Source organism: Ambystoma mexicanum, chromosome 2p, assembly GCF_040938575.1.
Source record: "Ambystoma mexicanum isolate Mex_15411 chromosome 2p, UKY_AmexF1_1, whole genome shotgun sequence".
In the NCBI taxonomy this organism is placed as follows: Eukaryota; Metazoa; Chordata; class Amphibia; order Caudata; family Ambystomatidae; genus Ambystoma; species Ambystoma mexicanum.
Window position 1 is genome coordinate 1,119,096,360 of NC_090923.1, and position 15,811 is coordinate 1,119,112,170.

The 15,811-nt window shown below is 46.3% G+C and overlaps 1 protein-coding gene across 3 annotated transcripts in view; it reads left to right on the forward strand.

Moving 5' to 3' along the window:
- The window catches only part of CCDC88B (coiled-coil domain containing 88B), a 1,445,666-nt gene that overhangs the window by 1,295,743 nt on the left and 134,112 nt on the right, over positions 1-15,811 (forward strand). For all 3 annotated transcript variants that reach the window (XM_069645149.1, XM_069645150.1, XM_069645151.1), the window contains exon 27: positions 11,064-11,123. In XM_069645149.1, coding sequence (XP_069501250.1) covers positions 11,064-11,123 — 60 coding nt within the window. The remainder of the gene's footprint in view (positions 1-11,063; positions 11,124-15,811) is intronic.

Genomic DNA, 15,811 nt, shown 5'->3' on the forward strand with positions numbered 1-15,811 from the left:
CATGGCATCCTGCATTTTTCTGGTGCCAGAGGCAAGATTGAGGATGAGATCCCTTCAATGCGCCCTCAGGACTCAATGGTCCCAATTTTCAGGGGAAATGACAGATCTCTTACAAGTTCCAACCAGAGTAGCTCAGGACCTACAATGGTAGGTTTGCAAAGAACACATCCTCAAGGGACAATCTTTCAGCAGCCATGGCCGGAGATCACTGTAGTGACGGACGCCTCACTCACGGGGTGGGGAGCCCACACCAACGATCTGACAATCAGCACTCGTTGGTCTCCATTGGAGTCCAGACTACACATCAACCTTTTGGAGCTGAGGGTGATCAGACTAGCGCTGAAGGCCTTCCTGCCCTCTGTACGGGGAAAGAATGTCCTGATCATGACGGACAACACAGTAGCCATGTACTACCTCAACAAGAGAGGAGGAGTAGGGTCACTGCCACTGTGCAGAGAGGCAATGCAGCTCTGGTTCTGGGCAATACAAGAAGGGATCTCTCTATCTCCCATTCACCTAGCAGGAGAGCAAAACACAGTGGCGGACGCTCTGAGCAGGCAGAGCACAGTCTCTCACGAGTGGGAGATAGCTCAGGAAGTCCTTATGGAGATCTTCGCCCTTTGGGGAACCCCTCAAGTGGATCTGTTCGCGACCATTGTCAACAGGAAGTGCAAACTGTACTGCTCAAGGGAATTTCGCCCGAGAGGAGCTCTAGGAGACGCATTTGTAGTAGAGTGGGAATTTCCTCTTCTATATGCGTTCCCTCCAGTCCCTGTGATCCCTCAGGTAATCAGGAGGTTGAGAAAGTTCAGGAAAACCATGATCCTAATTGCCCCGGATTGGGCCAGGAGAACGTGGTACCCGGACCTTCTCGACATGTCCATCTTCCCTCCAATACGTCTTCCAAAAAGAATGGATCTTCTCTCGCAAGAGGGAGGTCACGTTCTCCATCCAGAGGTCAACATACTCAACCTTCACGCATGGCTTCTGAGAGGTTGAGATACAAGGATTGGGACCTTCCAGATGATGTTATGGAGGTGTTGCTTTCGGCCAGAAGGCCAGCAACAAAATCTTTGTACCGGTGTCGTTGGAATAAATTCAGTAACTGGTGCAGGGATAAGAATGTGGATCCTTTTGAATGTGACATTCCTATGGGATTATCTTTTCTATTACATTTAGCTAATCTGGGGCTCCAGGTTAAGACAATAAAAGGATATGTAGCAGCGCTATCTATCTTCAAGCGCTCATCAGAAGAAAGATCTTATTTTAAGATACCCTTAATAATACAATTTCTAAAAGGTTTAAACAATGTTTTTCCACCAGTACCTTTTCAAGTTCCTGTGTGGGATTTAAATTTGCTACTTAAATTTCTGACATGTGCACCCTTTGAGCCTTTACATTCTTGTCCGTTAAGGCTTATTACATTAAAAACTATACTTTTAATTGCATTGACATCAGCCCGCAGAGTAAGTGAGTTGCAGGCACTTTCGAGTGGTCCTCCTCACACCATCTTTCATAAAGATAAAGTTGTCCTTCGAGTTAAACCATCTTTTCTGCCAAAAATAGTTTCAGACTTTCATCTGTCACAGAAAATAATTCTACATGTGTTCTACCCTCCTCCTCACACATGTAAGGAAGAGGAAAGACTGCATAGGCTAGATCCCAGAAGGGCTCTAAGCTTTTACATCTCAAGATTGTCAAAGATACGTCAGTGTGATCAACTTTTTGTGGGATACACTGGCCGTAAATTGGGACTAGCCGTAACCAAACAAACATTATCAAGATGAATAATTTTAGCCATAACAGAGTGTTATAGGCTAGCTGGAAAAGATTTCCCTGAGGGCTTAAGAGCCCATTCAACTAGGGGCATAGCAACTTCAACAGCAGTTAAGAGGGGTGTCCCTGTGCAAGATATTTGTGCAGCAGCCACATGGTCATCCATGCATACTTTCATCAAACATTATGCTTTGGACTCAACTACATCTCAAGGAGGTTTATTTGCCAAATCTGTACTACATTCGGTACATGACTAAAAGGCATCTGTACTCCCGCCATCCAATACAAAACTGCTTTGGGAGTCTATCTAAGATGAGGAATACGTGGGAGGACACAATCCATTCGAAGAACAAGTTACTTACCAACTGTAACGTTCTTTCGATTGGATGTTCCTCCCACGTATTCCTCATCGACCCTCCCATCCTACCCCACAGTACAGTTCACGTGGTTTACACTCTAAATTCTTTCAAGGCTTGGGTCAATAATATGCACGCCTTTCTTTATAATACATGGGCTCTGATACGAAAAAACAGAACAGAGGCCAACGGGCGCGCTCGATGCATTTATACTACGGATGACGTCGACACTCGACGGATGCCGCCGAGGGACATCGACGCCGTCCCCTCGAGTGGAGCGCCCTCTGGTGGAGAGAGAGAAAAAATTTCCGAAGCAGCAAAGCTGAAGGTAAGGATATATCTAAGATGAGGAATACGTGGGAGGAACATCCAATCGAAAGAACATTACAGTTGGTAAGTAACTTGTTCTTATGCTTCAAACATGTGACTTGGTTCTTAAAATCGCATACTTATTGTAACACCACAAATGTGGTATACATTATCAAATGTCCCTGTCCAAAAATCTATGTAGGCATGACAAAGAGGCGAGTGTCGACCAGGATTGGTGAGCACACACCCCAAATTAGAACAGGTGCAGCTGCCCCTCTGGTACAACATTTCCAGTCTTTTAACCACACAGAGCAGGATATACAATGGATGGTCATTGATAGGGTTTCTCCCGATGCACAGGGGTTCAGCACCTACAACAGATTGCTGAGAATAGAGCAAAGGTCGATTTTTTTGGCTTCAATCTCATGAAGATGGCTTGATGACGAAATTGTGTGTAGTGAACCCAAGTGAATTTGATTCCTTATTACAGTTAGCACAAGGGCTCTATACCACTTGATGGTCCTTGTTTGCAAGGTGCAGGCCTTTTGCACTTGCCATGGCCCTGCTTTGCTTCCCGGGACAATAAATGACTTGATTGGCACCGTGGTTGTCCCCCATTGTCGACTTAAAGCTAACATGGCCTGATTTGCCCATGACCAGTATCAGTCTGCAATAGGCCACCTGATGGCACCTTGTTTTGTTACTCCTTGCCGACTCAGCAAGCATGGCCTGCCTGGCTCACGGCTATAATCAGTCTTGAGTGCAGGCCCACTTGGGTGCAGTCCCATATGGCTGCCCCGGCTGACAAGGTGTGTGCTAATGATACAGAATTAGGTCAGTCGCTTAACTTGCATTCCCAAGCTCTAGGCTTTTGTCCATCTAAAATACGCACTGTGTATGACCAGGTTCTATTTATCATTGGTTTGCCACCTGTGGTTCCCTTGGCTCTTACTCTTTTTTTGTAAGTGGTTAGCTTCCCTTGCAACGTGTGTTTGGTCCTTGGCCGCTACCATCATACTTTGTATAGCATTTACTGCCTATTCCAAGATGGCACATCAACAATCTTCTGGAGCTGCTAGCAGTCAGACTAGGTTTGACAGCGTTTGCACTGTTCCTCCGGGGGTAAAATATCTTGTTTCTAACAGACAACACGGTGACTATGCATTACCTCAACAAACCGGTTGGCAGTCGCTGCCCCTGTTGTTCAGGGAGGCCATGCAGCTTTGGTTCCGTTTGCTAGAGAACAAAATCTCAATCTCTGCGGCTCATGTTGAGGACAGAGACCCGGTTGGCGGATGCCCTGAGCAGACAGGGTTCTGTTTTTCACGAGTGGGAGATCTGCCCAGAGGTCATTTCAGAGATCCTCTCCCTTTAGGGAACCCCGTCAGTGGACCTGTTTGAGGCGTAGAGCATATCCAAGTGCAAATGGTTCTACTCAAAGGAATTTCCCATGGAGGGGGGTATTGGGGGAACCCGTCATGGTGGATTGGGTCTTTGACCTTCACAATGCATTTCCTCCCATTCCACTCATCCCGTTGGTTCTCCAGTGGTTGAGGAGGTTCCTGTGCCACCTGATCCTGAACATCCCAGATTGGGCAAGGAGGGCGTAGTAGCCTTCTGGAGTTGGCCGTTTGCCCACCTCACCGGCTTCCTCAGAGGCTGTCACAGTCAGAAGGATGGGTGCTTCACTCAAACCATCTACATTCATGGTTCTTGAGAGGATGAGCTATGAAAGCTGGGATCTGACGGACGAGAATCTGGAGTTGCTGCTGGCTTCATGCAGACCTCCTACTACATCTATCTAAGAGTGTAGGTGGAGAGGATTTGTGGCATGGTGTAAAGAGAGGGGAGAAGACCCGTTGTCATGCTCCATTTGAGTGCTTATGAGTTCTTGTTGTCCCTGGTCAAACAAGGCTTAGAGGTGGGTACAATATCTGGCCCCAATGTCATTGTTCAAAAGACTGCCTGAGCAAGAACCCTTTTTTTCCACTCCAATTGTGGCTCATCTTTTGAAGGGTGAATGTTTTCACCAATCCCTTTATTGTTCCGGTTTGGGACCTAAATTTGGTCCTTTATTTGGTAATGGCAGCAAACTTTGAGCCTCTACATTCAGTGCCCATAGGACTTCTTACCTTGAAAACAGCATTCTTAGTGGCAATCACGTCGGCAGGGCACATGAGTGTACTTTGAGTGCTTTTGTGTAGTTCTTTAAGGAGAAAGTTTAATTGAAACTTTGACCCAAGTTTCTTCCAAAAGGTGTGTCGGAAATACCATCTCTCTCAGCGTGTAGATTTCCCATCTCTACATCCCTCTAAGGAGGAGGACAGGCTCCAAAGGCTTGTCCACAAGAGGGCGTTAAACTTGTATCTGACCAGGACAGCTCCTTTTTGGGGGGATGATCAGCTGCTGTTTGTTGCTTTCATGCGATAGAGATTGGGCTGAGCAGTAGCAAAGCAAACAATCTCTCACTATATAGTACTCTGCATAACAGAATGTTATGAGAAGGCAGGAAAGGAAGTTCCACCAGGCCTTGTGGAGGGGTGCATTTGTTCAAGACTTGCCAGGACACCACATGGGGCTCTTTGCAGACTTTCTCTAAGCTTTATAGTCTGGGTTTGGCTCGCAGCAGGAATATTCACTTTGGCTGTGCAGTCTTGCTGAGCTTTTTAGTTTAAGAGCTTCTAAACCGCCTCCTTTTGACAATTACTTCTTCGCGAGTCTATCACTTTGAGGAATCTATGAGAGAATGCAATCCATTAAAGGAAAAATTACTTACCTGTAATGTTCTTTCTATGGATTCTTCTCCCACAGATTCCTCATCCCTCCCTTCGTCCCCCACTCTGAAAGCTTCTGAGGGCCTCTTTTGACAAGTGGTCTAAGAATAACTCACTCTGTTGCGTATCTAGTTGCCTAGCCTAATTGGGGCAGTTCTACATTAGATGGTTTTCCCACTCTCAAAAAAGAAGAGGAATTTAGATTGTTCTGAAAAGAATAATATTTTTTAGAGTTCTGTGTTATGAGAACGGATTCCCTCAGCTGCTGAGTACAGGGAGAAAAGGGTAGGGAACTGAGGTGTCGGGGCATAGTGCATACTACAAGTAAGGGTTCTGACGTCACATCAAGAGTCAAATAGATGGCCTCGAGCTACACTACGTTCCCTGATGCTGATGGGAGTATCTATCAAGATGAGGAATCTGTGGGAAAAGATTCAATAGTAAGAAAATTACTGGTAAGTATTTTTTCCATTTTCCTCTTCATCCTCTTTTTCCCTATTACCTAAGCCATTGCCTCCCTATGAGCTAATGCTTCCTGTCACCTGCTCGGACTGCTACTTCACCCTAAGTGAACCTGCTCTCATTCCATTGTAGTCACCTACTCTTTATAAATACCTGAACTTGCAACTATAATCCACTCAGCTCTGGTTGTAGCATGTGTTCTGCGAAGGGCTCTTGTGCCTCCTGGGGACAGCTGAGCACCATATAAAGACCCCCAATAAAACAATGTACAATAGCAAAGCACCTGGCTCGCACAGGCATACAGATATTAAATTCAACTTGAAAGCAGTCATAGCTTAAGGGAATTCCAAAGTAAAGATTCTCCTTGCGAAATTATATGGTCAAACTGCAAGTTAATATAATGCTGAAACCGTTCCCCCTGTCTGGGTTAATAGAATGTTGAAACTGTTCCGCCTGTCTTTGTTTGGAATATTATGATGGTGGCGCTGGCACAAAAACCCTCATGCCTCAAGTCTCAGGAGGATAGCTCAGGGGCAACACGCTCTCCTTGGAAGCAAGACGACGCCACACAGGTTTGATCCCCGGGTCTGTGCTTAGAAACCTCTGCGTATTAAGCACGTTATAAATAACCAATTACAATTACAATGCCTCTAACAATCAGCGATGTTCGCTCATCAACTGGGAACCTGTGATTTTATTTGCAACCACAACAACAAGGCAGAAAAGCAAGTTACAGCCAGTTTCAGATCAGATTCTTTACAGAGTCTTTCACAATGACATAGTGGTTCTTCAGACACATACATATTTTCTGGCAAAAATTGTGTCAGATTTCCATATTAGGCAATAATTGGTTTGCCACATTTTTGTGTGCATGGTTTCTAAGGTGAAGATGGCTCTCCCCCATTTTGAGGTGATAGGTGCATTGCCATTCTCTATAGATTGAACTAATGATTTCAGAGCATCTGAATGACTGTTCGTGACTTGTGGTAATCTTCAGATAAACAAGCTACCAATGATTCTTACAGCTCTAATTGTGACGCACGACCCAGCGGTAACTCTATTTGCGCCCGGCGGTAATTGTGCCGAATAACCACCGAACTTGTGATGAGGCCCTTAGTTTTCTTTTTCTTTAATAAAATAATGCAGTTAATTCTGATTCTGAAGGTGAGCTCTGCTAATCAGACTCGCCTTCATGTATTCTCCATACCAAAAATCATAGTGTACCCATGGGACCCTGCTAGGGACAGTCTCCTGACAACCCCCATCAAGTGCCTTGCTGTGGGATATGTACACTTGTTGTGAAGAACTCCTAGGTCTACCAGAGGGACACTGGAAATCCTCAGACTTGGAGAGCCCAACTACCTCCTTCCCAGACACACGAAGGACTCAGTCAACGGCAAGTTCAAACTGTGGTTTATTACAGACAAAACCAACAGGAATCAGCACAGGGACAAAGAAAATCCATGCACAGCACGCTCTTCCTCGGCTCGCAGGACAGTTTTACACTATAATTACGTCAGAGTGACGTCACAACCTGGGCCCTTCTCCAGAAAAACCTATCGGGCTCCATGATTGGGTATTGAGTGTTATACCTCCTATAGTGGACTATATAGATGTTATTCTACTGGCTCTCGCATGTCAGGTGGCTGGCCTGGTCCATCCCCAAGTTACTATCTATAACAATGTTGCAGTGTTGTCGACTTACCATTGGTTCTTGCCCGTTGCTACCCACCCCTAAGGTATTAAATTTTGATTGGCTAGAGCTGACGTCCCCAGGCCTGTAATCTGCAAAGCTTCTCAGCTCTCGGTGTACCTTTTCAAGGTACTAAGTATGACTATGTGCCTGTATTGTAACTTGTGTGTACCACCTTAGTATATGAGAGTGCTCTTTAGTTCAGCACTTGTCTCACATTGTAGCATATTTGTCGTGGTCTTATGTCTGGTAGCCTGAGACCGGCTCTCTTTCCTACCGCTGTCCATTGTTTGCTTTGGCCGGGTCACGCGTTCAGCCACCATGAATTTGAGCTGTGCCGCTCTGTATTATGAAGAATTATTTGCATTTAGTGCAGCTGGTGCCTTTGTTGTCTGTGGATTGGAATGTCATCTGTATCTTTTGGCCTTGGCTGCGGGTCCTGTCTCACACGTCTTGCTCCTTGTCCGGGCTGAATAAGTTCAGCTCGTCTCTTGCTCTGATAGGCCTGTGGCCTGCTGTAATGTGCCTAAGCCATCATAATGTGGTTTCTACAGTGTCCATGCTATACTACATTCTCCATAGGATAATCACACTTGGTTCTGTCATGTCCCATAGGTGGTCCTGCAGTTTCATGCGGTTATTCGCATCTAAGCATCTGCAAGCTTTGTTCAGGATCTCTTGCTTCTTGCAGTTTCAGCATGCTTCGTTTGGCTTATGGCAAAGTAATAAAAGCAATGGCAGTATGTACATGTGTCTGTCCTCTAACTATAGAACTGTACGCTTGTGTTCTTCATGTATTCAAGTGCGTGTTTGTGTCCCTAAGTGAGGATGGGACTTGTGCTTCATGTCTAACGCTGCTATGTCATGGTGTTTCTAACGACGTCAGCAACATGACTTGTTGTCCACGCTGGGGTACATTTGCACCGCACCTGGTCTGTAGGGCTGGTTGAGGGAGTATGTTTGGCTGAGGGGATATCTCTCGACATACTTGTTAATCATGGGACCACTGGGAATCGGTCCGAAATAAAATGAGTGATTGCGGTGCTTCCTGGCCTTCTTCCTGGTCATGAATTTTGTAGGAGGGGGCGGAGGAGGTAGGCTTCCCCATCCCTCTTCACATTCCTGAATGTACTCCTGTTGGAGCCCAAAGTTCCATCAGGCTGGGGGCTGACTGGTAATAAGGGGCATTCCTTGCCTTTGATGTCATTTAATTGTTGAACTGGTTGACAGTGACCCTTGTAAGACAATGCTGGTTGTGTATTAAGTTTGTCTGGCCTGATTTTCACCAAAGCATCATCTGGATGTTGACCAGAAAGGATTCCCCTTTCACGCTCCAGGGGGTGGGTGGCATCACCTCTCCAGAGCAGGATGTCTCCCTGGGGGATAGCAGGGCCAAGGAGCTTGAAAGGCAGCCCTCCCAGTGCAATGACTAGTTCTCACCAGGGTGCTGATTGCTGGAGATCTGTTGATGTTGGCAGACAGAGGAAGGGAATGAAGTTAGAGTAGCCCAGAAGAGAGGTTCAGACCACAGAGGTGTTTTGCCATCTTGTATTTTGTTAAAGCTCCCCAAACCTCCTTCCCAATCCTCACTTCCTGCAGACAAAGCACTCTGGGTATGACAGGCAAAGGACACGTGTTACAGCAGCCAGGATTGGACCCTTAACAACAGGCTTGCTTCGGACTTATCCGCTGTAGCATTTTGACTATATAAGTCGAGTAACTCTCCCCTGAGATAATTCTGCTTTGACCTTCAAGACAAGAAGAATTCAACTGAAGCTCTGTTGGGAGTACTGTCTATTATAAAGTCTCTCCCATAGAGGTGAAGGCAGAGACTTTCAATAAAGAGGCAAGCTTTTGTCCATAAACCAACCCTAGGGCTAACTTGGGATGATGAGCTGGCTAGACAAGGCCTACTGCAACTGAAACACTGGTACCCAGGACACTGCTGACTGGAGCTGACAGAAAACTGCAAGTGCTCTCTAAAAATCTTTCTGGTTGGATAGGGCAGATAAAGGACTCAGCTTGCTCCTGAGCCCCTGGACTGGGTCTTCCAACAACCACTGAAGCAAGGAAGTGACACCTGGCTCTCCCTCTATCTCCGAACTGCCACAATGCTTTTTGGGCACCTTCATCATGGTCCAAGCTGCTGCAAGGGAACCGCCAGAGTAACCCCCGACCACAACGTTCGACTACATCTCCAATTTACACTTGGTGCTGAAGATCTGCCATGTCCGCATCTGAGATCTGGCGAGATTTCTAGCATTCCCAACTCATCACTGGTGCCTGGTCACCAGCTTCTTTAAGCTCTAAGCCATTGCTGGTGCACTACCCTGATGCTGTGGCGAGCCAGACGAGCCTGCTTGCTGCCTAAGAACAATCTCTGCTTCTCCACACCCGATGCCTCGAGTCTTCCAGCAACGCTGACCTGACATCGTCTGCTGCCCTAGTGCCTTCCGCTCATAAACCGTTACACAACACTGCATCATTGAAACCCGAGGCTACCGGTCCTAGACTTATCCCAGGTCAGCACTAAAATCACCCAGATTCCCAGTTCAATGCCAAAAAGCCTTGCTCAAAACGGTTGAGCCCTAACGACAAGAACTTAACGTATTTGAAGAGGCCATGTTCCTCTGTCCTGCCTAAAAGACCCCAGTGACTTTTAAGCCTCCTTCTTTACCTTTTAAAAGACATCTTCATTTACTTGATATTTTTGCTGCTGAAATATTTGTCAGAGCACCCCCGTCTTCCAACACTGAGTGCCAATTACTATAAAGTCTGTTTTCATTGTGCTCACCTTAGACAGGTGGTCCAGTAGCGTGTTCTTTAGTTGTGTGCATTTTTGTTAGTTTCATTAAAATATTCTATTTTTATAGAACGTTGGTTTGTCATTCTTTTATTATGGTACCACCGTAGTATTGTTTGTGTTGCATCTGTGGCAGCTCACAACCCTCCAGAACAGTATAGCCTGCCCTCAGACCATGTTACCAAAAGAGGCGAAGGAGGTATACCTGTCGGACTGTGCCTGCTTCACCTTTATGATCGGGATCACTGCTGGTTTTGTAGTAGTGTGGGGATGAATAGTCTCTTTAGCCAATACTCATCCCTGTACTCCTGCAGAGTAGTAGTCCTTTTGTCACATCGCGCTTCCTATAGAGGACTGACTCACTGTCGTCCCAATTTTAGTTGCTTAGGCATTTGTTGACAATGTGCGACTAAAGTTTTGAAGTTAATGCCTGTTCGGGGCAGATCTACGCCTGTCCTTCAGTTTCTTGAGCTTTTCAAGAAATGCTCCGCTCCTGACACCCATGCACAACTGATGTCAACGGAGGCTGGGGGAAGAAGGACTATCAGTACAAGAATAACTAGAGGGAGTACTTTGCACTTTTCCTTCTTGCACTGAAAGTTGCTACCTCTTGATCTTTCTAAACTGAGAGGAGAAGAGGCCATAATGTCTACTATAAGCTTAAGTAAAAGCAGCAGAATTGCTGCTGTGGAGGAATGATTGTTGTTTGGTTGACTGACTGAATCTTGGATATTCAGAAGGAGAAAGAGTAACCCACATAGCATGTGTCCAATGTGAAATCCCAACTGAGTGCTGCAAAAAAAATAATTTGCTGACATTCTCCTACTCAAATTCTGCTGCTTCTAAATGTCTCTCTCATGTTCTGACATCCTGTTATGCTCTCCCTCCAGTGTCTCCAGAGGATTTGGACCAAGCCCTCAACACAGAAAGCTCTGGGTCTAGTAGAGAAGGTAAAACATTTTGACATCACTATATATCAAATGTGATAGCATGAGAGACTTGGTGTGGCAGCATGAGAGACTGATTTGACTGCATTTGAACCTGAGTGTGGCAGCACCAGAGACTGGCTGTGAAATCATGGTAGACTAGATGGACATGAATGTACAGATAGTTATAGGGTACACATTGTGCACACCCTTTCTTTTTTAGCTGGGATCTCGTATGTCTGTCATTCCTCATATCTGGGCTTATAAGCACATGCACCTGCCCATCAAACCTGACTAAGCACTTCATCCCACACTCCAGTGATGAGGTTTTACCTCACTTTTCTCTAAATCTCTCAGTATGACACAGGCTTAACTACATACAAGTAACAGTATTTTGATTATTTCTTCACAACCTCCGCTATAAGTGCAAACCCCTTCTTTGCCTTGGTCCTTGCTCAATACGGTGTGCCCTGCACCCTGGAGACACACACGTTGGCTTTTTTCCCATAGAATACCTATTTGTTTTCTAAAACTCCTGCCCCGTTTTATGGCGTTATGTAAGTGTGATGAATGTACTTGGCACTGAATGGTGGAAACTTGAGGCATGAGTTTGTCTTCCCTGTGTTCCAGAGACACCTATTGGGAGACCATATAATGGGACTGGGGAATTCTGGGGGTCAGGTTAACCCACCTGCTATGTGGAGATCGTGTGTGGGGGCACCTCCAGAGCTCACTCAGCCTTCCCTTTATCACCCCACCAGGTAACCTGTAGTCACCCCTTGAGATATGAACCACCACAGCATGTATTTCATGGGGAGGAGTGTTTCCTAGGATCACATACAGACGAGAGTAGTTTTAGGGCGATGAAAGCATGAGACAATTGGTCACAGAGAAATTGTGCAAACGATAATGTGCACACCAAAGACTTATCGCTTGAATCAGACTTTATTCACACGTCCACTAACAGAGCTTGACTCTGCACGGAGTGCACCTTGGCCGGACAAGTCCTGGAGCTGATCGCTGACTGGAGCCTGAGGAAAAACAGGCACCATCAAAGAAAGGAAAACAACGTAAACAAAACCTGAGTGAACAAAAGCAGTTGCTGGAGGCTTCTGCATCTGGAGCACAGGGCTGCCTATCCATCATGATATTCACACCTCAGCCCAAGGTGGCATATAGGGTATTTGAGCCCTTGGGGTGCAGAGACCAAGGCACAAGTCAAATAGAATGATTAGGGAAGTCACCACACTTCAATTATTATTATCATAATTATTATGGTAATTATTGAGTGCTAACCTAGCTTCTGGAAGCAACAGAGCACTTTACAATCATAGGTGAAGAGCATGGTGAGGAAAGCAGAGCAACAAGGGAGCAGGAAGCTAATAAGTGACAGGGGCATTCAGTTTGTAGCAAGGGATCTACAAGCAATCATGGGAGGAAACAGTGGGGAGCAGATCACCCAGTCTCCATAGGGTGTGGAGTAGAGATGTGTAGACCTAGGTGTTAGGGAGGAGCCATTCATTGAAGGGGAGGGCCTTGAGTGCCTTCCTAACTGTAGAAGTGAGGAGGCAAGTTTGATGTTAACCAAGAGGTGATTCCAGAGTCTTGGGGCATAGACAGAGAAGGCCTGTCTTTTGGTTCTTTCCTTTCTGCACTGACGGAGTTCAAGTCTGCGCATGTGCTTATTTTGGTGGGTCATAGGCCTCCTGAAATGCTGAGTTTCTCAATGAGGTAGCTTTTGGACTTCTGGGTGACAGCCTTGTAGATGATGTAGCAGGATTTGAAGATGATACAGGCTTGCTTTGGGAGCCAGTGCAGTTCACTGAGGGTCAGGGTGATGTATTTGAATTTGTTAAGTCCTTTGATGAGATGCTGCATCATGCAGGATACATCTCAGGGGTGCCAGGGTAGCCGCCGCAAGGCCTTCCAAAAGAGCATTACCACCATTCAGGTGGGGGAGGACCAAGGCTTGGACTGAAGATCTAAAGTTGCATTCTGGGTTGAAGGGCTTGATTTTCTGTAAGAGAAAAAAGTTGAAACCATGTGGTTTATATCTTTCTTCCTATGTGCTATTTGAAGGAGAGGTGGCCGTCGATGTCGAACCCATGGACCTTGGTGCACGTGGCCAGCTAGGGTATATAGCCCTCAAGGTTCATAGCAGAGAGCCAAGTTGGAGGTCAGGGTGTTCAGTGTTGTTAGTCAGCAGTAGGAATTCAGTCTTGGACGCGTTTAGCTTCAGGTAAGCATTGGACATCCATGACTGGATCAATGTGAGGCAGGCCTTGAGCTTGTAGATTTCTTTGATGGAGTATATGTTTAGGTAGAGCTGCGTGTCATCTGTGTATTGGTGGATGTGGATGTTGTGTCGAGCGTGGAGGGCACAGAGCAGTTCCATGTAAAGATATATAGCTTGAAGATCAGGGGGAGAGGATGGATCCTTGTGGGACTCCATAGGTGATCGGTAGAGTTGGTGATCTGGCTGAATCCGTTTGTACAAACTGTTGGCGATTAGGATGAAATCGATGAGCCTCCATGCTGTGATATATGTTGTCGGTGAGTGTCTGGTGGTCTGCTGTGTTGAATGCAGCTCAGAGGTCATGGAGAACCGGGAGGCAAGGATGACCATTTTAAGGGCATAGTCGATCAACTTGATGGTAGCCGTTTCTGTGCTGCATCTGGGTCTGAAGCCAGTTTGGTAGGCCTGAAGGAGGTTGTTTGGTCTTCATGTGTTGGATGAGTTGCGTGGCTTTTCAAGGATCTTACCTAGGAAGGGAAGATGGGTGATGGGGCGGTAGTTGCTGAGGTCATCGGGGTCAGTGTTGATTTCTTGACAAGCAGGAGGAATTTTTCGGTCTTGAGGGTCGAGGAGCAGGTACCTTGAGTTGGGGAGCTGTTAATGATTGTCAGGTAAGGCAGGAGTGGTGCAGTCAGAAGAGTCTTCAGTATGGAGGCAGGAAGGATGTCATTTGTATATGATGTGGCCTTGACGGATGCTAGGGTGGCAGTGAGGTCTTCCATAATGAATGTCTTGAAAGTTGTCCAGATAGTTGTGCTTTTGCGAGATGGGATGTGTAATGTATCAATTGTGGTGTTGGTGTCTGTGTGTTGGTTGATCTTCTTGATGAAAAAAGAGTTAATGGCGGTGGATATTTTTCGAAGGAGTGTGTACGGGTGGGTCAGGAAGAGGGTTGATGCAGTGCCTGATGGCTTTGAAGAGGGCTCTACTTTCATTGTTTGCCTTGGCTATTGTGTTTTGGTAGTAGTTGGCATTGGCAGTGGTGATCAGTCCTCTGCGTGTAACACAGAGTTCCTTGAGAAGGGCAACGTTGGATGTGCTGCAGAACATTCATCAAGCCTTTTCTTGTTAGCTGATGGCTCATTTGTTGAAGTTGAGTTCTTGAGTAAATCAGGGTGTGGTAGGTTTAGGCTTGGGTTGCATTGTTTCACAGGTGCATGGTGGTTGATGTTGGTTGTGAGGGTGGTGTTGAGTCCTTGGAGAAGCGAGCCACAATTCTGGTTGGTCAGAGGTAGATCAGCCCATATGAGGTGAAGTTTGATGAGGTTTTCCGTGAGAGCCTCTACTATGAAGTTCTTAAATGATATAAAGGATTGCTTGCTGTGTTTCCGATGGGTTTTTTCTACACTGGTGTGGTGTGACTCATTTCAAAGGGGATGGCCAGATGGTCTGACCAGTCGAGCGGGATTGGAGACCTGTGATACATCTTGCGCAGGGCGGTGATGACGAGGTTGAGGATATTACCTTTCCTGAGAGTTGGGGCTTTTGTGTGCTGTGTGAGGTTCAGAGTGTCAAGTAGGCAGTTGAGATCATCCTTCATTGACTTGATTGCTGGGTTGCCAGGGTGTTGACGTCGCAGAGGAAGATGATGTAGGCATGGCTGAGAGACATGGAAGTGAAAAGTGACGTCCAGTTCGGTGCATGGCCATGAAGCCTTGTGAATGGTGGCATAGCCTCTGCCGATCTTGTTTGGATGGTCTTGTTGTAGAATTCTGTAGCTGTTTGGGATGAGTACATCTAGGATGCGGGTGGAGGTAGATGTCATCCAGGTCGCAGTAATGAAGGTGGCATACAAGTCATGTGTGGTCATGAGGTTGGCGATGTCTGCTGCATTGTTGATTGTTGAGCGGACAATGGCAAGCATCAATATTTGTATAGTGGTGGATGATGGAGTGCTGATGGGGTCTATGGTGACGTGGGTGAGGTTGCTGCGTGTGGTTCCCATGATGTTACTGGTGAAAAAAGACATCCACCTGGATTGTAGGTCGCTCTGTTTAGCTGACACCACTCTTGACTGGTAGGGAAGCAACCCCACCAATCAGAAAGGCAGTATGTAATGTGGGACTTACAATGGCATTCCATGGAGTTGGCATGGTAACAGTGAGAAGAGCAGAGGGCGTGAGGAGGAAGTGGCCAAGTCAAAAAGACCATATTGTCATAGAGATAAGGGACAAAGCTTTCTAGCTAAACAGGCCACTCTATCAGAGAGTTGAGATTTGCAGGACCAAATTTGCACAAGTAAGAAGCCTGCTCAGGGCCTTGACCCAATAACTGGCAGGAGAGAAAGGACACTGGAGAAAAGAAGAAAGAGAATATGTTAATGGGGGCTGTAGCCCAGATCCTGCTGGTATCTGCAAAGTCACTGGAGAGGAGCTGAAAAGTTGTTTGCAGTCTAGACAGTCTGAGACGATCCTAT